The sequence below is a fragment of the Manis pentadactyla genome, chromosome 9, assembly GCF_030020395.1.
Source record: "Manis pentadactyla isolate mManPen7 chromosome 9, mManPen7.hap1, whole genome shotgun sequence".
NCBI lineage: Eukaryota > Metazoa > Chordata > Mammalia > Pholidota > Manidae > Manis > Manis pentadactyla.
Window position 1 is genome coordinate 109,870,593 of NC_080027.1, and position 22,359 is coordinate 109,892,951.

At 50.8% G+C, this 22,359-nt stretch overlaps 1 protein-coding gene across 10 annotated transcripts in view; it reads left to right on the forward strand.

The window, feature by feature from the left end:
* The window catches only part of CACNA1E (calcium voltage-gated channel subunit alpha1 E), a 454,989-nt gene that overhangs the window by 373,144 nt on the left and 59,486 nt on the right, over nucleotides 1-22,359 (forward strand). For 7 of the 10 annotated variants that reach the window (XM_057507926.1, XM_057507931.1, XM_057507925.1 and 4 more), the window contains 13 exons: nucleotides 1,212-1,324; nucleotides 1,656-1,787; nucleotides 2,213-2,285; nucleotides 3,141-3,258; nucleotides 5,019-5,086; nucleotides 6,525-6,622; nucleotides 10,694-10,750; nucleotides 11,941-12,570; nucleotides 12,984-13,297; nucleotides 15,284-15,443; nucleotides 16,570-16,699; nucleotides 17,386-17,445; nucleotides 18,174-18,280. In XM_057507926.1, coding sequence (XP_057363909.1) covers nucleotides 1,212-1,324; nucleotides 1,656-1,787; nucleotides 2,213-2,285; nucleotides 3,141-3,258; nucleotides 5,019-5,086; nucleotides 6,525-6,622; nucleotides 10,694-10,750; nucleotides 11,941-12,570; nucleotides 12,984-13,297; nucleotides 15,284-15,443; nucleotides 16,570-16,699; nucleotides 17,386-17,445; nucleotides 18,174-18,280 — 2,060 coding nt within the window. The remainder of the gene's footprint in view (nucleotides 1-1,211; nucleotides 1,325-1,655; nucleotides 1,788-2,212; nucleotides 2,286-3,140; nucleotides 3,259-5,018; nucleotides 5,087-6,524; nucleotides 6,623-10,693; nucleotides 10,751-11,940; nucleotides 12,571-12,983; nucleotides 13,298-15,283; nucleotides 15,444-16,569; nucleotides 16,700-17,385; nucleotides 17,446-18,173; nucleotides 18,281-22,359) is intronic. The other 3 variants (XM_057507935.1, XM_057507928.1, XM_057507934.1) reach the window with 1 other exon arrangement.

The window sequence follows — 22,359 nt, forward strand, 5'->3', positions numbered from 1 at the left end:
TCCAGAAGGTGGTTCACTACAAAAGAGAAGCTTATATATTTGGGGTTTTTTTTTTCAGTTCAGGTTAAAATTGGGAAAATTACCTAGGTATACTGTCATATAAACACATGCGTGCATATGCACACACACGTCAATTAGCAAGTCCCCACATTGTTTCATCCAGTGTCCACCTCCTAAATAATATTGATACATAGGCGTGTGCATTGCTAACGGGTTGCGGGGTGCCCTCATGTTTGAACTCCACTCCTTTCAGGAGGCCCAGCCACTCTACTATGAGTCAGGAGCTAGTGGTCCCTTTTCCACATGAGTAAATTTTGTGTGCAAGTCCACAGAGCTACTAGCAGCAGAACTAGGTCACAAAACTTTGGTTCCTGAACCTCTTTTCTTTCCACCAAACCCACTTCTTTTTCTGCCAAATCTTCAGTTAGGTGCGAACGACTTTGAGCACTTGCCAGTGTGCATTTTAACTTGGAACATATGCTTCTGGGTGCAGGCAATTTTCAGGCATAACAACCAGGGAAAGACCATTTTAACCTTAGCTTCCTCATATTCATCCTTCTCAGTATTGCTGTGAGGAATGATTTTTGTTACTTCTCTTACTGCAGTATGTAGACTATAGTAGGCATTCAATAAATATCTGATGAAAACAGAAAACAAATTGAATTATTAATTTGACCTTGCTACTTCGTGTAGCAATCAGATCCTGTGCTCACAAGTAGTACCATCACATGGGGTATATGGGACCTTAGGGACTGAGAGATGCTAAATCTGTAGGAGATTGAAACATACTTGTGAGCTCTGAATTCTAGGACAATGAGGGATGCGGACCTTCTCTGAGATTTTTATATTGGAATGCAGTTTGTATGAGTTCGGATGTTTCCTTGCTTTGAGTACCATTCCTTTGTTTATCGAAGGTGTCGTACTGTAAGAAAAGTTAGGGCTATCCGATTTGTGCAGAAACAGCGGCTGGCTCTTGTAGTTTTCCCCAAGGACAGAATAGCAGTCAGGAAATCAATCTGCAGGTTGAAGGAGTAAAGTTAACAAGGGGCATGGAGAGCAGTGGGGAGGGAGGTGGTGATCTTCCTTTCGGGGGGCAGCCTTCACAAATGGGTAGCCCTATTGGCGGTGGGCTGGGAGGGGAGAGACAGTTCTGATGTCACCGTCAGTACTCCACCAGGCTCCTCTCACTGTGGCTGGATCTGGCTCTTTAGGTCACGGTGGGAAGTATCTTTGAGGTGGTCTGGGCCATCTTCAGACCTGGCACCTCTTTTGGAATCAGTGTCTTGAGAGCTCTCCGGCTTCTAAGGATATTTAAAATAACCAAGTAAGTAATCAGAATCTGGACTTTTCCGAACCACCTTTGAAAGTGGAAATTTATCTCTACCTTATTGTATTTCCTTCCATCCCATCTCCCCCTAGATCACATGTCCCCACCCCAACTCCATTCTTCAGCTCCCCCTCCTTCTCCAAAGATCAAATTAGAAAAATGTCCATGATGCCAGACCCCATACCATGTCCCCACACAGAGCCACATTGTTGCTGCCACCTGTCCTTGGAATATACAAATGCGGCTTATTTCACAGACCACCAGGCAGATTCCTGGCTGGCCTGGAGGGGGATTTGTTCACTGTTTTAATGTTGTCTGGGTTTCGTAGGTATTGGGCATCCCTACGGAACTTGGTGGTCTCCTTGATGAGTTCCATGAAGTCTATCATCAGTTTGCTGTTCCTCCTCTTCCTCTTCATCGTTGTCTTTGCTCTCCTAGGAATGCAGCTATTTGGAGGCAGGTAAGCGCCAGTGAGCTTTCCATCCAAAGGAGCCTTAAAACCCTGCCTCAGCCTGGTCACTAATTTGATCACCATGTTACCACCTTGTTTGCTCTAGTTCATGGCCCAAAGCAACCACTGAGTGTATGCATGGAACAAATGTCTCTCTTTTAATCTTTCTGCATGGTTACAGGTTTCTGCTGTTGCTGAAATGTACAGCGTGGAGCCTTGTAACCTGGATCAGCCCAAACCCCATCTCATTACCCATGCCCTTCAAAGGGCACAATCCATCAATAGTAGTCACTGGTACCATCTTCATAAGTTACATGGAAAGAGGGGGATGTGGGAAAGTAGAAAAGAAGTGAAGCAAATGGCATAATCTTGGGAGGCGGAAACTTGGTGTGTGAAATTTTCATTTTATTCTTCTCTCTGAATTTCCTTCTCAGGTTTAACTTCAATGATGGGACGCCTTCGGCAAACTTTGACACCTTCCCTGCAGCCATCATGACTGTATTCCAGGTATGAGGCCAACTGGCAGTTAAAAAATGTTCTGGAGGACCCTTGGAGTGAACATGCAAGATGATGATGTGTTAGGAGGATCCTGTTTTCCTCTCTGGGCTCCTTGCAAGCAACTGGTACTCTTACTAATTGAATAATCATCACCACATTAATTCCTAGGATTTCTGTACATCTGTTTTTACCAATAATAGAAGAGCTCTATTGTGATGACCTCACTTGTCTTCTCTGTACACTTGTGTGTTTGTAAGAGGTATTAAGTCAAAGATGTTTAGTAGCATATGGTTTGCTGAAATTGAAGCATCTTCTAACCCATGTGTCCATTTAATGAAGCAACTTTTCCACCCCTTCACCCTTCAAGTAGCACTTTTAAATCATTGGGGAAAACTCAAAATCAGTAATGTCTTAGAGCTAAAGAAAAGCACTGTTTAGCCAGAATCTGAGGCTAAACCAGAACCAGGGTTTCCAGAACTAGAGCCCACGAGCCTCTTTCCAATAATGCTGATGGCTCAGGAACTGAACTTTGACAGCTCTGAGGGATACGGACAGTGACCAGACCACCTGATCTGCATGACCCCCACAGGCCTGGCAAAGATGAAAGTGGGTGGGACTCTGTAATTTGAGAAGAGAAACTTTCCTTTTGAGGCTCTCCTTCCATTTCAGTGCCTAAAATTCTCTTCTGTATTAGAAGAAAGTTTAGGATCATTCAATGGGCGTGACTTCTGTTTCCTCCCTGGCAGGATGGGCAAGCAAGGGCATTGATGGAAAAGACCCAAACCCAGCATTTTCCCCTTTACATTGGCCTCATTTTCTTGACCACCCCAGGTCTCTGACTTGCCTGTCATTTGCTTTGTTTAGATCCTGACAGGAGAAGACTGGAATGAGGTGATGTACAATGGGATCCGCTCCCAGGGTGGGGTCAGCTCAGGCATGTGGTCGGCTATCTATTTCATTGTGCTCACCTTGTTTGGAAACTGTATCCTTTATAAGATGCTCCTCTTTGTGCTGCCTGCCTGCCTGGACCAGCATTTGAGGAGAAGGAAGGGGAGAAACGTGGGAGAGAGTGGGAGAGATGGGGGTAGCATTGGGGTGGACATTGCTCAGTGTACTAAGAGAAACAAGGGTCCTGGTCTTGAGGACCTTGTACACTAGTTGGGTAAAGAGACAATTATAAACAAGGTAGAATAGCATTCACATTTGTAGCATACACAACTAAAAATGTATGAGCTCTTATATAGACTGGTTGGAGACACTGTGAGCTCAGGAAAATGGGAGAGGGCAGAGATCACTGTCAGCTGAAACCGTGGCCAGATTATAATACTAATAAAAACTACATATTAATATAGAACAGAGCCGGTCACATAGTAAGATCTCAAAAATGTCAGGATTATGATTAACCCCAATACTACTAAGCAGAGCTAACACTTACTGTGTTTGTGTTATTCATGAGACCCTGTACGCAAAGCTTTACACACTATTTCATCTAATACTTACCTTATACAACTGAGAAGAAATAATTTGATCAGAGTCAGATTTTTAAATTTTAAAAAGGGAGACTAGAAACCAAGTACATTTAATTCCAAAACCCATGCCTGCTCACAAGCTCTAGACCAGGAAGATTTAGGTTTTAATCCCAGCAGCTCTGCTTACCAGCTCTGTGATCCTGGGAAAGTCACTCAGTCTCTCTGAGCTTCAAGTTTTCACATTTGAAAGAAGAATAACAATATTTACCTCCTTGGTTAGTGGTGAATAGTAAATGAGTTAGCATTATTTGAATGTACCTTACAAATTGCAAACTTCCACACCATCATTAGATGCCCAGGAGGAGGGGGATTTGCCTTAAAGGGATTGGTAAGTAAAAAAGGAGAGCCATGTGATAACGTATTTTTGCTTTTTCTATAGTCTTACAGAGAAGATGTGTCCGTTTAGGTTTTCTTCCCCCAGATCTTCTAGGGACCAGAGAAGACAATAACATAAACATGAGAAACCCATGGAAAGAACGCTAGGCAGTGAGGCACAGAAATAGAAGACCAGTTTGGCACAACGGCACTTTGTCCTGTTACCCTGGGGTAGTCAGACCTGGCCTTTTATGCTAGAGCTGGTTCCATGTTCCGCAACACACGGGCCTCAAAAACAGTTGGAAAATTGGGACATCAGTGGTTAGAGCACAGAATAGAAATGGGTTCCATAATGATCTTGTATGCTCTGTGACCTTTTGTTCGTGAAATATGGAAGCCTTCCAGGAAAAGAATGAGAGAAGTAAGTTAGCATTCCAGCTTTGAGAGATGGCCACTGATGTGGCTGTGGAATCTCATTTCTTTTCATCTTTCAGGGCAGGATAGTGTGATTGGTCTAAACGGGCTTCAATCCCAGCTGCCCAGAAAGGAGAGATGAGCTCCTACATTGTACCCCCACACTCATCTTGTTCAGTGATGGTCTATTCAATACTGCTGTGAGAAGAGGCTTTAGTGTCTAAAAGCCTCCTCACTCCATCTTGGCCTCTGAGGTCATTTGATTGAGGTATTTCTTTGTCCTGTGCAGACACATGATTTATGTGGAAGAAGGGAGACATTCTCCTTCAAACAGAGCTGCGTGGTATCTCCTTCCCTTCTCCCACTGCCCCTCAGTCTTCTGTTCCTGCTCACGTCCCTGTGGGAAAGACATGGCGATGCCCCTCCCAGTCTTGCTGAATCCTTTAGGTTTTCTTACTTGCCCACCCTTAACTCATCACTCCAGACACACTGCTGAATGTGTTCTTGGCCATTGCTGTGGACAATCTGGCCAATGCCCAAGAGCTGACCAAGGTAAGCACTGTTCTGGGGGGACCGGTGGTTCCCTTGTGCCCTTGGGTGCCCTCTGGCCTCCGGGGCTCTCCAAAAGTCTGCGTTACCTGTGGGAGCTCCCGCCACACTCCCATGAGGGAAGCCAAGTTCACCTTCACTGAGTCTGGGGAGCCTTAGAGCAGCCTGGATCTCTCGTAAGATACAGGAGGTAATCAGTTAATCACTGCAAGCCTTCCAAGCCATCCTTGGCAGAATTCTGACCTGGAAAAACAAACAGCAAACAAAAACCCCCTGAGAAGCCCCATCTCTGCTGCAGTGACCTATGGCTGTGTGGCCTCCCATCTATGCCTTTCCTTTTCTGGACTTGGGGGTGAGAAAGGCCAGGAACACCACAGTTCCGAAACCAAGGCTGCTGGGTATTCAGTGCCCAGGATTATCCTGGGGAAGTGTCAGTGAAGCCAGACACTACATTTCTTGAAGAACTGTTTTTCATTTCTTGGAGTCATCTCTGCAGCAGCAGAGGCAATGCTAAATGCAGTGGGATGGCCTAGGGCGATGAGTGAAAACTCCTCCCCACATAGTTTCAGTTTGGGGCAGAGGCACGCAGCATCCTAGTGATGTTCCTGAGCCTCTTCTGTGTGTTCTGCAACGTGCTGCCTGCTCCTTCCTCCATCCCTGGGCTCTTCCGTCTGCATGATATGGTAGGGAAAGATGCCAACTTTAGTACCTAAAAGCTGAGTGGGAGTTTTACGTCTGCTACTTACTGGCTCTGTGATTTTGTGCTAGAGCCCCAGTCTCCATTATCTTCAGTTTCTTCATCTGTAAAATAGGAATGATCTGCCTTCTATACCTCACAGGATAACTGCAAGGGTCTTATAAAATAGTGCATGTGAAAACCAGAGCGGGCTATGAAGATGTGTACGTTCTTAGTGGTTCTAGTAATTTTACCTGAACCTGCTCTCCTCGGTATCATCCCATAGCAGGGACACTTACAAGTCGGAATGTGGGTGAGGGGAGGTTTCTGCCTGAACACCCAGGCTGTACATGATGGAGTACAGCCTTAGCACTTTACTGCAGGGGGTGCTGCCTGGAAGGGCGCTGTTACACCCCTTCCAGACTGCAGAATATGTGAGAAGTGTAGGCCCTGGTCTCCGACCCCCAGAGCCATGACCAACTCAGCTGCGGATTGGGGCTGATTTCCACGGCCCTCCTGAGGAACTGTGGGGCAGGGTAGAGACAGAACTGGCGGCCATGCCAGAGTAGAGAAGGCTGCTCTCTCTCAAGGGGTCTGGCCCTGGCCATCGGAGGTGCCGGAGCCAATCTCACCTCATTCTGTCTTGTTTAACATCTTCCCCGGCTTTCGTCACTTCACCTGGCCTCCAGAACTTCTGGGGAGAGCCAAGAACACTGAACTCCTTCACGGTGGTCCCAGACAAAGCCATCTCTACTTTGTGTTTAGGATGAGCAGGAGGAAGAGGAGGCCTTCAACCAGAAACATGCGCTGCAGAAGGCCAAGGAGGTCAGCCCGATGTCCGCACCCAACATGCCTTCCATCGAGTGAGTCGGCTGTCCCCACTTCACTGACCCCTGGGCGCCTGTACTGCTAGCCAATTCATCAACTCAAAAACTGGTTCTTATTGAAGGGCATGTGCTTCATGCCAGGAAATGTCCTGCGACTACAGCAGTGAGCAAGACAGAATCTCTGTCTCATAGAGCTTTTATTTCAGTGAGCGAGATAAATAATTTGCACACACAAATAATGTTAGATGGTGATAATTGCTATCAAATAAATAAGATAATAAGGCAGAGGTAGCAACATTGGATAGAATACCTTCAGGCAATCCAGGAGGGGTTCTCTGAGGAGGTGATAAATTTAAGTGAAGACCTAAATATGTAGAAGGCGGTCATGTGACATTGTGAAGGAAGAACATTCCCCAGCAAGGTCCACTATGGGCAGTGTGCAGTGAGCAAGCAGGAATGGAAGCGGCCGAGGCCAGGGAGGTCATGAAGGCCCAGGTGAAGGATTTTAGCTTTTGTGATTGCAATCATGGGAGGATCCAAAGTAGAAGGATGAGTGTGACATGATTTACATTTTCAAAAGGTCACTGTGCTCCATGAAGAATGGACTGTAGGGGCCAAGGTAGAGGGAGGGAAGCAGCTTTTAAAGCAGATGAAAGATGATGGTAATTTGGATCATGGTAGCACTGGAGGCGATGAGAAGTCGTCCCATTCAGTCTGTACTTTGGAGGGAGAACCAATGACATGAACTAATGTACTCAGTGTTCTGGGAGCGGGAATGGAAAGCAGAGGGAACACCCATTCCTCCCAGTTTTAAAATCTGAAGCCTAAGCACCTGGGCAGATGGTGGGTATTTAGAGAGAGCCTGGAGAATGGTGGAAATCCAAGGTTTGTTTTGGCTCTATTAAATATGAGATGCCTATAAGACATCCAAGTGAAGATGCTGAATGGGCCATTGATCACATGAGTCTGAAGCTTAGAAGAAAAGTTAGGGTTAGAAATAAAGATTGGGGGGCCATTTGCATGTGGGTGGCATTTAAGCTGTCAGCATGGGTGAGCTGACCAGGGAGAGCTGGGGTGGAGAAGAGGGGGGCTGAGGATAGAGGCCTTGAGGTCTTGTGGACAAGAAGCCTGCAGAGGGGACTGACGGGAGGCGGCCGGGAGGTGGGAGAGAACAAGGAAGCAAGGGGTCCTGAGACCTGGAGAAGAAAACTCCTGAGGCAGACAGGAGCGGACAAATTCTGGTGAGAGATCACGTAGGATGACAGAAAGGGGACCTTCGTTTTTGGCAAAGCAAAAGCTATTTGTAACCTTACCAGAGCAGTTTCAGTGACCCGGAGGGAGCAGAGGCCACTTAGAGTGTATTAGGGAGAGAGATGGGAGGTGACAATGAGCAGCTAGTGTAAACTCTTTAAGGATCCTTCCTGGACCTCTAATTGCTGGTAGAACTTGCCAGCCTGACTTCTGTGTGGGACTCAAGGAAAGTGTTAGAGGCTGAGAAGTGACTGCAGAACCACAAAATTCCTGTTGTTGCTCCTGGGCCTGTGTGAGGTGAACAGCCCTGAGGTATTGATGGGGAGGACCTGAGACCCCCCCAGGACGTGGAGCTCTGTCCTGGCACCAGACCACATCATCCGTTACTTGAAGCTGGTAAGGAAGGAGCCCTTTTTACCCAAAGCTCATATGAAAGGCCCTGAGTGTCCTCTGCCTGGACATTCCAGGGCTGATGGGGGCCCCCCCTATGAGGTCATCATTTTGCTCCTGCCTTTCAAAATTGAAGCCTCTGGGCCCCTTCCCCATGAGCAAGAAATACAACTCACCCCCAAATTCATTAAAGTTTGATAGAGACAGAACAACTTTTCATCTCTAGAATATTTTCCAGGGCTTGAGTAGTTTGTACCCAACCTTCCCTACACCCATGATTGTAGGTTAGAAATACACACGCACAGGTATGCAAACATATGGATGGGTGGAGCTGGCTGCCACTTAGGAGGGGGTAGCTCTATGTATGAAGACGAGGAAGTCAGGGAGGGGAGTGGGTTTGGAGATGTGGGTTGGAAGATGCTTGGCCCAGAGCAAAAACACCCTGTTCACGGAACTAAAGAGTGAATGAGACATGGGGAGGCGTAGGGCTGTGGGCATCGAGTGTGTGTGTGTGTGTCTGGGCACAGTGAGTGGAAGAAGGTGCCAGTAACCATCCCAGAGGAGCAGAGCCCCAGGCTTTGTTTGTGGTGCCCGTGTGCCAGGTGGGTGCCACTAGCTGGAACCACATCAGCGTGTGTGTGTGTGCACTGCTCGGAGAGCACACTAGCCAACTAATCTGAGACTGAGTCAAAGTGTGGCTGTCTATAGAGAAACATGGAAAGAGCACCACCTCAAGCCCTGAGGTCCAAGTGCCCATCCTCGTCCTGTCCCTCATGTGCCCTCTGACCTTGGAGAGAGAACCACTTAGGACCTCAGTATCCCTGTTCCCATCTTCGGAATGGGAAGAATACCAACTGCCCTTCCTCACCCAAGGATGACTCGGGGTGTGTGTGACGTCATGTATGCATGAGTTGGAGATACGTGGATGCTCTGCTGGTGATTTTAGGTATGAAGGTACGTTAATGATTCCAATGTGCTGTGAACTTGGATCTTTGAGTGGAGAAACGCAGAGGAGTTTGAAGTGTGCGTCTGATTTGTGTGGGAATTAGCAGTTGGGTCTCTCGTTTGCTTGGCCTGTGTGTGTGTGCAAGAGACAGAGACTTCTTCCATATTCTTACACTCATAACACATGCACTCTGCATGGCTGGTATATGAATATTGGAGAATTTACAAGTAGATGGTAGAATGTGCCTTTCCTTGTGGGTGTGCCTGCTGCCCGTCTAGACTGTGCTTCTATTTCTACTTGCTACCCAAGCTTCTTGGCACGACCACCGCACGTGCACCTCGTTGTGTCGCAGCTGCCCATGCCGAGGGTGCATTCAGTTGAGGAGCTCACAGACACCCCCATAGTGGTGCCCATATCCGCTCCGTGGGTACAGACACCCCCATAGTGGTGCCCATATCCGCTCCGTGGGTGCTTGTGTGCACTGTGCCTCTTCCAGACACCAAGTGAGGCTCAGCCTGCCCGCCTCTGCTCCCTCAGCCCAGCCATGTATCAGGCTCCTCTGGGACGAGGGACACGGCAATCGAGCAGTGCTGTTGTACCTCCCAGCATGTTCTCCATTGGTAGGTGTCAGTTTTACCAGGGAAGAAGCAGTATTTGCTACCCTCCTGGGTCCAGTCAGGGCCCTTCAGGCCAGGCTGGATCCATTGGCCCAAGAACTGAGCACTGACCTTGGCTGACAGCTTCATATTTCCTGGAGTTTGTTTGCCTGTGTGGGTGATACCTATACCTTGCCACTCTGACATTCCATGGACCTTGTTTTGAAAGGACACAGCATGTATGTGTCCATAGAAGATATTTTTCCCTGTGCAAGGCTAAGAATATGAGTACTGTGCTGTACCCAGCTGAACAGATTGAGTCTTCAAGACCTCTAGCCAGGGCCACTGCACTCCACAAATACAGGGGACACCACTCACCTCCTGAACTACACGGATGATGGCCCATGGAGGGCTGGCCATGCCTTTGGTCATGGGCTACTTAGTGGCTTGATGGTGTGCATGGCAGAGCATTTGTTCCCTGCATGCTCTGTGAGATTGGAGTGATGAGCTTAGGAATCACACCCATGTGAATATCCTAGAAATGATTGGGAGAGATACAGCTCTTCGTCCAAGTTCACAGGGTTTCCAAAATAGGTCTCTAAAGGATGTTTAGGTGAAAGCGTGAGTGCCAGTGGAGCATGACGATTAAGCTTCTGAAGCTGGATACTCTCTGAAATGATATATCCTCTGTGTCTCTGCATGTGTGCTTCAAAAAATACATGCGTGTGTTTGCATATAGCAAGGAATCAAAAGCCACCCCCTTGAAGAATTGCAGGTCAGGAGTCCAAAGAGGGGAGCAGGCATGTGGAGAATGTATGGGCACGTAGGGGACTCTGTCCTTTCCCTGGAAATTGGCTGGTGGCTATGGGGCTTGCGGTTCTGAGAGGTTGGGGTGAACTGAACCTGTTCGTTTTTCTTTCCCAGAAGAGACAGAAGGAGAAGACACCACATGTCGATGTGGGAGCCACGCAGCAGCCACCTGTATGTGTGTACCGGTTTGCGTGTTTGTGAGTGGTTACGTGTGGGTGTGGGGACACTGTGTCTTTGTCCTTCTCGTGGACAAAGTGGTGCAGGGTGTGCATGTCAGCGTGTGCTGTGGTGTGTGCGCACATGTTCCGTGCACATGGTTTGTGGACACGCCCCTCTGTACCTTTCAGCCTGTGCTTATATCAGTGTGCGTCTAAGGTATGTGACCATTTGCGTTGTTTGCTCTTCTGTGGGCCTGTGAGTGTGCATGTGTCTGTGTGGGTAGCTCACGTTGGTGGGTGTACCTTTCACATAGGTGGTGTGTACAGCCACATGTGGGCCTCAGTGAGGGTGCGTGTGGCACATGTGAGTGTTCCCTTAACAGTTCATGGGTGTGCGCCCACAGACACATGCAGGTGAAGGAGTAGGTGACTGCCCTCTGCCTGCTGCCCATGTGAACCCCCTCCTGCGTGCTCTCCTGTGTGTGTCACATTTGTGTGTTCCTACTGCCTTGTGAATGCTCATCTAGGCCCCTAAGCTGAAATGTTCAACAGTGGTTTGGAGTATGACTGCACAGCCAGTCTGTGGGCAGCTGCTGTGAAAAAGAGCCCACAGCACTTTTGAGGGTGATGTTGGGCTTCCTGTAACATGGGCTGCCTGCTCCCGTTATCAGTCACCCTTTGATGGTATCTGACCATTGTAATTCTCAGCCCCTGCTGTCCCAGGCTGTACTCTGAGAGGGAAGGGAGAGGGAGAGGGAGAACCGGAGGAAGGAAGGTCTCTGGCCTGAATTAAGGGCAATGATGGGCACAGAGTGGGTAAGGTTCGTGCCCTGAAAGCAAAGGGGAGCAGGGGAGTGAAGCCCCAGTGAGCCTTTGTATTGCTGCCCCCCCAGCCCAGGGCACAGGGAACTCAGTCCTGGCTGATCCCCACTCTACCTCTCCACGACTGCCGAGCAGGGATTGGAGTGCAAAACCCCACGGCCTGGGAGGCACTAGTCCGAGCCCCTGCCCACGCGTGGCACACTCCGCTCCTGCGTCTCTCTGTGCTTCCTGTCTGCAGGTCCCGGGCTCTCGCATTTGCTGCCCCACCATGTGTCCCGCCCTTTCCCATGGCCGCTGAGGGCTGGCTGATGCCCTGTGGCTGCCCCCACTGGCCTTCGGTGGCCAGGCTCTGACCTAGCCCCGCCCTTTCCCCTTTGCCAGGCGGGAGCGGAGGCGCCGACACCACATGTCAGTGTGGGAGCAGCGCACCAGCCAGCTGAGGAGGCACATGCAGATGTCCAGCCAGGAGGCCCTCAACAAAGAGGAGGCCCCGCCCATGAACCCCCTCAATCCCCTCAACCCCTTGAGCCCCCTCAACCCACTCAATGCCCACCCCAGCCTCTACCGGAGACCCAGGCCCATTGAGGGCCTGGGCCTGGGCCTGGGCCTTGAGAGATGCGAGGAGGAGCGTGTCAGCCGCGGGGGGTCCCTCAAGGGGCCTGGAGGGGACCTGGACAACCAGAGGAGCCCCTTGTCGCTTGGCAAACGGGAGCCACCGTGGCTGGCCAGGCCCTGCCACGGGAACTGTGACCCGACCCAGCCGGAGGCTGGGGGCGGGGAGACCGTGGTGACCTTCGAGGACCGGGCCAGGCACAGGCAGAGCCAGCGGCGCAGCCGGCACCGCCGGGTCAGGACGGAAGGCAAGGAGCCCTCCTCCACCTCCCGGAGCAGGTCTGCCAGCCAGGAGCGGAGTCTGGATGAAGGTGTGCCCACTGAGGGGGAAAAGGACCATGAGCCCAGGGGCAAGGAGCCCACCATCCAGGAAGAAGAGAGAGCCCAGGGCCTGAGGAGGTAAATTAGCTCACCAGAGGCACGTAACATAGCTGGTGTTAGATACTCTTCAAAATAAGATTTTCTGAGCCTCAGTTCCCCGTTTGTAAAATGGAGAGGTTGCAAATGCACTCTCTGTAAGGTATGTGTACATGTGACAGGCGGTGGAATCTGTCTCCCTGAAAACCAGGTTCTGTTCTGGGGCACCTCTTGTTGGGAGTGGGTCATGGGTGGATGGACAGACATAGGACCATGGACACTGCCCATGGGTCTTAGCTCCTCTGCCTGGCTGGTGGAGCTGGGAGGCCGCAGATGCCACGTGCTCCCCAGCAGGATGGCTTGGGCTGCCCTCACCTGTCCCTCTTGCCAGGCGCACCAGCTATCTTGCAACAGCTTCTTTAGATCTGAGTACCACCTGTCCCCTCTCTTTGCAGGACCAACAGTCTGATGGTGCCCAGAGGCTCCGGGCTGGCAGGGGCCCTCGATGAGGCCCATACACCCCTCGTCCTGCCTGAACCAGAGCTGGAAGTGGGGAAGGATGCAGCGCTGTTGGAGCAGGAGCCGGAGGGCAGCAGCGAGCAAGCCCTGCTGGGGGATGTGCAGCTTGACATGGGCAGGGCCATCAGCCAGAGTGAGCCCGACCTCTCCTGCGTCACGGCCAATACGGACAAGGCCACCACTGAGAGCACCAGCGTCACCGTCACCATCCCTGACATGGGCCCGTTGGTGGACTCGACCGTGGTGCACAGTGAGAACACAGTCCTATCCTCTCCCCTACGCTGCCCATCCCACCTGGGCTGGGAAGAGTCGTGGCTCTGGGGTCATCCCAGTGAAGCTGCATGGAGAATCCCACAAGCAGGATAAATTCATTCTTCAACACACAAAAATAGCCACAATTTTAACCCAGGAAAAATCAGTCTGGATTTTTAATCTTAAGTTCTGCCTCTAAAATTTCCCTAAGCCTTTGGCCTCTGTGACCACCTTAGAATCCTCCAAGAGATCACATGTGATTCGGTGGCCAATTATGTATTCAGCTATTTGATTTGTGGGTGAATATCTGACGGCGTTCTCTAGGGCCTCTCAGGCACTCTGCCTCTAACGAATAGGGAACCTCACGGAGTGGATGACCTGGCTCTGCTCAGTGCCAGGCCTCTGAGAACCTGGGTCTCTAGAGGCCTCAGTTTGACTTCTGCTATATGACAGCATTGAACTGGGTGACTTCTGAGGCCTTTCCCTGTACTAACATTTTATGAATCTATTACTCTTACCTAGTCTGTGTCTCCTAGGAGCTTTTAGTCACGCATCCTCTCATAAGCATTCTCTCACAGGCCCTCAGGCAACGGATGTTCACCTACCAGACCTTAAACAGAAACACCGCACAAAAAGCACTTATCCTATGAGCTACCCTGTCCTGTCCTGTCCCCACCCCTCCCTGCCCATCCCACCCATCCTTGTCCTGTTCCCATCCCCGTCTTCCTCCCCTAACTCCACCCCTCCCTGCATTAATCCTGCTGCTCCTGGTCACTGAACTGTGACCCCAGGCTCCCACCCTTGCCTTTGTTCCTCCCTGACTTTCCATACCTTTCTCTTTTCACAGGTCAGTCCTCTCTATTTTTCTTTGTTCCACTTTCCCATCTCCATTCCTCTACCTTCTCTAAACTCAACATGCCAATACTAGTCTAAAAAGTGACATCTCCCCTGTCTGGCACTCCTGGGCATGTCTCAGGATCGTCTCTCAGTGTCTGTTTAATTTTATACTCTAATAAATAAGTATTTGGGACCCTCTTTTGTGAGAAACAACATTAAGAAAATTTGGTCCTCCCTCTGTTCCCATTCTGGAGCTAGTCATGGCCTTGGTAGGAGGTAAGAATCTGCTGTCAGAGGGCTTTTGGAAGGACCTGGAAGGGGCCAGAACCTCAGAGTTCGCTGCCTGCACATGGTTCCAGAGCAGAGTCATTCACTGAATGGGATCGGCGGGAGAGGTTCCCTGGGGGTCCTGCCCCACTCCGACAGCCTGGGCCTCTCTGCCGCTTCACCCACACTGGGGCTTGCACGTGGGACCCGAGAGTACTCTGCTCACTTGCTGACTCCTTCTCCCTCTCAATCCTGGAAGGCTGCCATGGACCCACATTCGCATGAATATTGCATTCTTGTTTCTATGTTAATCATGACTAGAAAAAGGACAGCCAGAAAGGCAGCCGCAAACAGAGTAATGATTTCTTAAAATCTTCCATTGCAGTGTGATTTCACTGGAAAGGATGTAGGATTTTGAATTAGGAATCTATACAGGCTATCTGACCTTGGGATAGGTACCTGAATTCCCTGAACTTCTGTTTTCCCATCTGTGTAATGGGAATAATACATGCCGCTTAGAGTCTATTGATTTGAAAATTCAGTAACTGACTATATGCAAAGAATCCAGATTTTAGATATGAATAACCTTTGCCAACTAACAGAAACAACCATCCTCCTACCCAAGGAAACATGATCATTGTTATTTATATGGCAAAAAAGGCAGTACCACATAAAATTAGGGCAAGGGTAGGGCTGGGAAAAGAACAAGGACTTAACTCAGTGTAATCTAACCAGGGCCCCTCATATTGGCAGGGCACCTTGCTAGGCACAGTCCTGTCACCCTTTCCTGTCTTTTTTATCCCATCCCCAGTGGCCAGTGAAGGGCACCACTCTCACATGTAGCGGGGGCTCTGAAGATTGCAACATGTTCCTCTTGCAGTTAGCAACAAGACCGATGGAGAAGCCAGTCCCTTGAAGGAGGCAGAGATCAAAGAGGATGAGGAGGAGGTAGAGAAGCTGCAGCAGAAGAAGGAGAAACGTGAGACGGGCAAAGCCATGGTGCCCCACAGCTCGATGTTCATCTTCAGCACCACAAACCCGTAAGACACCCCCGCATCGCTCCCCCTTCAGTGCCTGGGAACAACCCGCGTTTGAGCCAGGGCAGGTGTCGAGGGGAAGGAAGGATGAAGGTCTAGTCACCTTCCTGATCCTTCTTGGGGGCATGCAGCCAGATATCTGAAGCATTTGGGGTGCCCCTATCTGAAGAGTCCTTTAAGACAGGGAAAGCCTGAGAAATGTCTTGAAGAAAGAACTCTTCACCTGTTCTTTGGTCAGTAAGTGAGATGGGTGGGATTGGAAAGAATGAAATCTACTTGGGATATGTTACCAAATATTTCATAAGTGGGCAGAGCAGAGAAGATGGAGCCTCAAAGAACTACATCATCCATGGGAGTTTCAATGTATTGGGGCCACTGCCCTACGTGGAGATTTTTAAATGGGTGCGTTCATCAGAGCAGAGGTAGGGGCATGAAGTGCAGGTGGCAGAGAAGAGTCTGGAAGGTTAGATTCAGGAAAAGTAGAATTTTGAAAGAGAAGCTGCCACCCACCCTGGAAATGAGCAAGATGAACACATAGGACGGCATGTGAGACTAGGGAGACAAGAAGGCTTTCAGTGGCCCTGGGGCAGTATCCAGGCAGGGCTCTGGGAAGGAAGGATCCAGAACTAGGGTATGTCAGACTACCTGGGGCCAGAATGCAGTCTGTAGAGAAGTCACCTTCATCGGAATACCTGAGGCTCATGGAAATCAGGACTTCTTAGAATCAAGGTCTATTTTTATGTTTCTTGGTTCTTATGATTTCCTTTTTGTGCCCCACTTTCTGTACAGTGGGGGAGCAGACCTGAGGTACAGTGGAGGACACCCTGAAGCCCCCTGAGTATATGTGGTCTGATGCTGGCTGCCTCCCATGGCTCAGACGTGCTCACAAAGAATGCATCTTGGCTTGCATACTGCAGTGCAGCCTCGAGCCAATCTGATTACCTCCCCCACTGGGGCTTTAAAGCTAGGGCGGTGCCTGAGAAATTAAATTGTTCTCCCCACAGCTTCCTCTGGCCAGGGCCTGGCTGTCTGGAAGAGGCTGATGTGGGGGGGCGGGGGAGTGGGGACGGGGATGGGGTGAGGGGGAAGCAGAGCCAGCTTAGTGGGCTCACGCCCACCCACCCCGCAGGATCCGCCGGGCCTGCCACTACATCGTGAACCTGCGCTACTTTGAGATGTGCATTCTCCTGGTGATTGCAGCCAGCAGCATTGCCCTGGCGGCCGAGGACCCCGTCCTGACCAACTCGGAGCGCAACAAAGTGGGTGCACAGGGCTGTTGGCCAGCCTCCTTAGTGCCCTGGACCAACCCCAGCCCAGCCCTGCCCTATCCCAGCATTAAAGCTGAACCAAGGAAGGTTCATGGGGGGTGAGGAAGGACTGAGAACGTGCCCATCTGTGATCCTCAGGGCAAAGTATAAGCCATTTCAAGACCTGGCTCCCCTTCCAGACCCCCAGGCTCCAGCCCCCCGCATGCCTTCCTATTCCAGCCGAGGCCTTATCCCCAGAGTTGGCAGGGCTTCTAAGGGAGACTGCAGTCACCCAGGGACTCGGATGTGGAGTCCAAAGGGGTCATGGGTGATGTGTGAAGCTGGGACTCTGCCATAGGCAGTTGAGACACCTGGAGGTCTCGTGGGTGTGGGTCGGGAGATGGGAGGATCGGGGCCTGACATGGACTACAGGTCCTGAGGGAGACGTCTGTGAGTCAATTCAGAGCCAAGAAGGGAAGTTCAGGCCAAGGAGGGGGGAAGGGCCAAGGCCTGGCCCCCAGTCAGTGCCCACGGCGGCTCTTCTCCCTGTGTGCATCTAGCAGCTACGACCCATTTAGTTCCAGGCAGAAATGTGTTGGGTTGGGTGGGCATGCAGGACTGTGCACGTAGGCAGGCGTGTGTGTGTAGCCTGGGGGCCGCACGTGACCCTCTTCCCCTCCACCACATGTGTCTTACAGGTCCTGAGGTACTTCGACTATGTTTTCACTGGCGTGTTCACCTTTGAGATGGTGATAAAGGTAAACACCTCTGGAGAGAAGGTGGGCTGCAGGGTTTGGACGGGTCCCCTGAGACGGCTCCTCTAGTACAGAGCCCTTCCCCAGGGCTGTCACCTGATGGCTAGTGGCAGAACCTCAGCAGGGGCCCTGCCGGCCCCTCCTCTGGCCTCAGAATCCTGAGGAAGCCTGTCATGAGACAACATAACGGCATGCGTCTCTTCAGACTGCTGTGGACCTGTGGACGCAGCCCGAGGAGGAGCCAGGCCTGTGTCCAGGCAGGCAGTGGGGCAGTGGGAGTGCAGGGAGGTGTGGGGTCTGGGTCTGTGCCAAGGCAGTGGGTGAGGTAGGGGTGAATCTCTCTGGACTCCACCTAGTCCCAGCCACACGTGCTGCCCTCCAGGCTGCTCTTCCTGCCCACATTCCAGTCCTGCTCCCAGCTGCACCCACCTGGGATCTCGCCCATCTGTGCCTTTGTGGCCAAGTCTGGCACTTTGAGCCACTAATGAAACATGGTATGTGGCAATGCTCTGTGGGAGCCAAAGAGTCCGACTGAATCCAGTGGCTGTGAGAAGGGTCCTTGGCTTCTTAGTTAGCGGAGAAGGCCTGCAGGACCTGCTGCCTGTTCTTCAGGCTCCCTACAGGGCTGGTGGTGGAGATGATGGCAGGGAAGGCGGTGCCATAGGGATCCCAGAGCTCAGGGTGCGTTGCTGGCCCGCCCAGGCTCACCGGTGCCTGTCCTTCCCCTGCAGATGATAGACCAGGGCTTGATCCTGCAGGATGGCTCCTACTTCCGAGACCTGTGGAACATCCTGGACTTTGTGGTGGTGGTCGGTGCGTTGGTGGCCTTCGCTTTGGCGTAAGTAATTCTTTTCTCTTTCGACCCGCCCCCCCCGCCTGAGAAACAGTTGGCTCGGAGTGGTGTCAAAGAGTGTTTCCCTGGAAATGTGCTCCCCATTCGTCCCAGCAGAGCTCCTTACAACTTCCACTCACATGCCCTCCATGGCAGGACTGGTGAAGAAGAAATGAGGTGGCACTAGGGAGAAGCCCAAGGCCCCCGAGCTCCTTTCCTAGAGATGCAAAGCATGCGCAGGCCCACCTGTGTGGGCAGGGCCTCCATGGGCTCACTGATTCTGTCAAAGGATCAGCTCGAAAGATAAATGCACGGGGTGCAGCGGAGCCGGGGGCCACAGAGTCCTGGGCATGGAGAGGCTCTCTGCTCATGAGCAGGGGTACCCAGAGCTTTTCCAGGGCATAAGAACCATGTTCATAGGTTTAATTCCAGAAAGAAAGACTTTCTTAGCTTCCATTGATAACACACTTAGGACAACAGTCTTAAACCATTCAGATGACTACACCACGTGCATTACATTTGGGGAATTTTTTTCAGACATTGATCCAGCTGTAGCAGGTTTTCAACCACATTCTGTCATTTCCTGTGGAAACCAGCCAAGGAAAGCGCTCTCCTAGTCCCCCCAGGGTGTGGCTAGGAAATACGCATGGTGTCAGGGCCTTTTCCCTGAGCCAATGTATCGAGTGCCCCCGGTGAATGACAGCATTTGGGGCCCTGTCTGACCTTGTCCCACTGCCAGCACAGCTTCACCCTCTCGCGGGTGGCACAGTACAGCTCTCTCCAGCCTCTCTGAGTACAAGTGGGGGCCAAGTCTCCTCAACAAGGCTGGCTGCCCTGTGTGACAGGGAGGAAGATAGCATTCGGGAGCTGCTGTCATTGATGTCATTACAAAAGCGAAGGAACAAAACAACTCCATAGGTTTGCCCCCACCCAGGTCCAAGTGGTCAGGGATCATCTGTCCCAGACACGGTTGCCTCCCACCCCTGTCCATTCTGGCAGAGAAAGAGGTAGGGTGAGAGTGAAGAAGGAATGTTCCTCAAGTGGCCAAGGGCCGGACACTCTGTCTATAGGAGAGATGAAAGGCTCCCAGCTGTGCTAAGAAGTTAAGATTCCCCAGAACCTGGAAGTTGACTGTGTCCATTGCTGTCCCAGCTGTGGTGACCCTCCAAGGGAGAGCCAGGTTGGCAGTGGCTTGTGACCCTGTGCTAGGCTGGCAGTCAGGACCATTGCGGTGTCCTTGTCCCCATGTGTCCCAGTGCATTAGCCCATTAAGAGTCATGTGGAATTACCTGCACCTTTCACAACAAGCTTCCTGTTAGATGTGGCGGAGCTGTTCCCAAGGAAATTTCACAAAAGCCTGATATTTTCCTAAGCATCTGGACCCTGTATGGATTCTCACAGCAACGTAAAAATAAAAGCAACTCTGACTCCACCAGGGAAACTCCAGCTCCTCTTCTTCCTCCTCCTTGGGAAGAAACGTTAGTCTGCCTGTGTCCTAAGGAGGCCCATCTATTTTGTTAGAGGTAAATATCACACTTGAATTTTAAAAGGTCACATTCCTTTCTCATTTTATCAATTCATTTGCATATGGTGTTCACCATATTGTTTTCTTTCCTTTATTTTGATCTCAGTAAAGTAATGTGTCTCTCTTTGAAGAAATAAGGGACAAGGAGAAAGAAGCATATAGGAAAGAACCCACCCCATCTTTAGAAAGAACCGAGCTCACTGGGGTGTGGCGTGGGAGGATGGGTGTGAAGTTAGGCAGCCTAGTTGTGAATCCCTTCCCCTCTACTACCAATGTCATGCCCTACAAGATATTATCTTGCACGATATTAACCCTCTTAACCTCAGTTCCTCACCTGTGAAATAGACAAAATGCTGTGCACAAAGCATGTAGCATAGGACCTGACATGGTGTGAGTGATCAATAAATATTAATTCTCTTCCTTATCCGACCATTGTACCATCACATCATGAAGTCCAAATAATGGAACAAAGTATGTGTTGACACATAACTTGTGCAAGTAGCTGAAGATGAATTGAAGCTGGTTTCTAAGACTTGGTTATTTTACACACATATGCACAGCCCCTCCCCTCCACACACATCCCGCCTGTGCCCGTGTGCCTGGTACCCAGGCAGGTGCGCTGGTGTCTGTAGAGAGGAGGAGCATTTTAGAGAAAGCCACTGTGTGACTGCCCCGTGTCACAGTCCAGCCGCCCCTCCTCAGGTCCAGAGCCGTGACGGTGGACTAGAGGGTTGTCATCTGTCTTTTCTTCCTTTGTGGCCCTGAAACATGGCGGTGCTGGCCTTGGTGCTGGTGGCAGCCCTGGAGCGGAAGCCTCTCTGTGGGTCCTCAGACCAGGTACAGGGAACCCCAAGAATCCCTGGTTCTGGGGTCCATTCTTATGTGATAGATTGAGAATTATGATCCATCACTTGCTTTTAGCAATGTCACTCCTTGAACTTGTTCTTCATCGCTTTCAAAATGGAAATGCTACTTGCTCATCCTCCTCCATCTCCTCTCGCTCCTGTTAACATCCTTCCAAGCTTGCCATGCACTTTTCCTCTCCCCTCCCCTCCGGCTCACGGAACAGCTCACTTCCCCTCTCCTCTGGCTCTCGTCACACTTACTGAGGTCACGTAATGCCTTCTCTTGCTCCTGTGCCCATGCTGCCCAGCTCTGTTTTCTCCCTTTCTTCAGCAAGGGCACCAGAGAGTTCAGCTTTCCCATCACTTGGGGAGGGTTAGCCAGGGTGCCACCTGCCACGGAGCCAGGGGCTGAAAGCAGAGTGAAGCCCATGTCCCACTATGGGGCTGTGGTCAGGGGTTCAAGCCAACAGGAAGCCAAATGTGGGTTTTCCTGCAGGCTTTTTAAGGAATGCCTTCCCTGTGGTTACAACTTGCATTGTTCTATCCCATCTACGTGCCCCTGGGAATGTCCACCATTCCGATAACCTTACTCCTGCCCTATCTCTTCTCGAAATTGAACCTTGCCCTCCTGAGGTGTCTGCAAAGGCTGTTGCTGAGTTTGAGCAGACCTGATGGAGCTCACCACGGTAACACTTCTGTGGCTCCTCAGACGTCAGACGTGACTTGGCATCCCTTCTACCACTGCCTTCTTAGAGCCCAGCCCAAGTCCCAAGAGCAACACCCCTAACCAAGGGGAGGGAATGGCCTCTAGCTGAATTCTCAAAGCAAGCTGCCAGGTCCTCTGAGCCCTTCTCCTGCAGAGGTCTGCCCCTACATTCATGTATGTTTTCTGCAAGCACATATGTTAATGCAGCAACTGAAGAGCAATCTCTCTCTATTGCTGTGTATCAGGTGAAGGGGTTTTTTATGTTTGGGGACTTTATTTTATAAGTGTGGGCATACCCGGGGATCATAAAATAAACTAAAAGCGACCCATATCGCCCCTTTCCTGTTCCTCCCAATCCTTTTACAGTATAAAATGTTTAGGAGAATGCTCAGCCTCCTTCCTGAAGCCTGGTGCCTTGTGAGGAAATGGGCACAGATTGGGCAGCAACTGGGCTTGTCCCCCCACATCCCACTGCCCTCCCAACACCCCACTTTCTGGGCCATATGGAGACACAGAGTGTTTGCCAACTATAAATGTCCTACCTGTGCCTTCTCAGACTTTTCCTGAAAAGTCTGGTGAGTGACTGGGTCTATGAAACCTTTTTCTTTTATTTTTTTTTCTGTCTGACAAAGAGATTCTTCTGTCAAAGGGAGTAATGATTTTATGCTGAAGGACCAGAAACTACTTTTCCAGGTTTCCTCCTACCCTGGTGCCATCACTTCTGCATCCCAGCCCCCTGGGTGGGAAAGCACGGATGGTTCCTGCCTTGGCAATTCTGGGTCTCTGAGTGTCAGGCACATTCCCTTGCTTTAGGGCACCAGCCCCTGTAGTCAGCTGACTCGGCGGGAAGCCATATGACCACTCTGCCCTATTGAGTTCATCAACCTTAGGGGATTCTGCACAGAGATGGCAAAGCTGTCTGGCCCTTGGGTTTTGTGTCTCCAGTGCTTAGTGAAGGAACTTGGCAGGACAGCCTCCAGGAGGCAGACAGTTCCCGGTCGACCTGCTC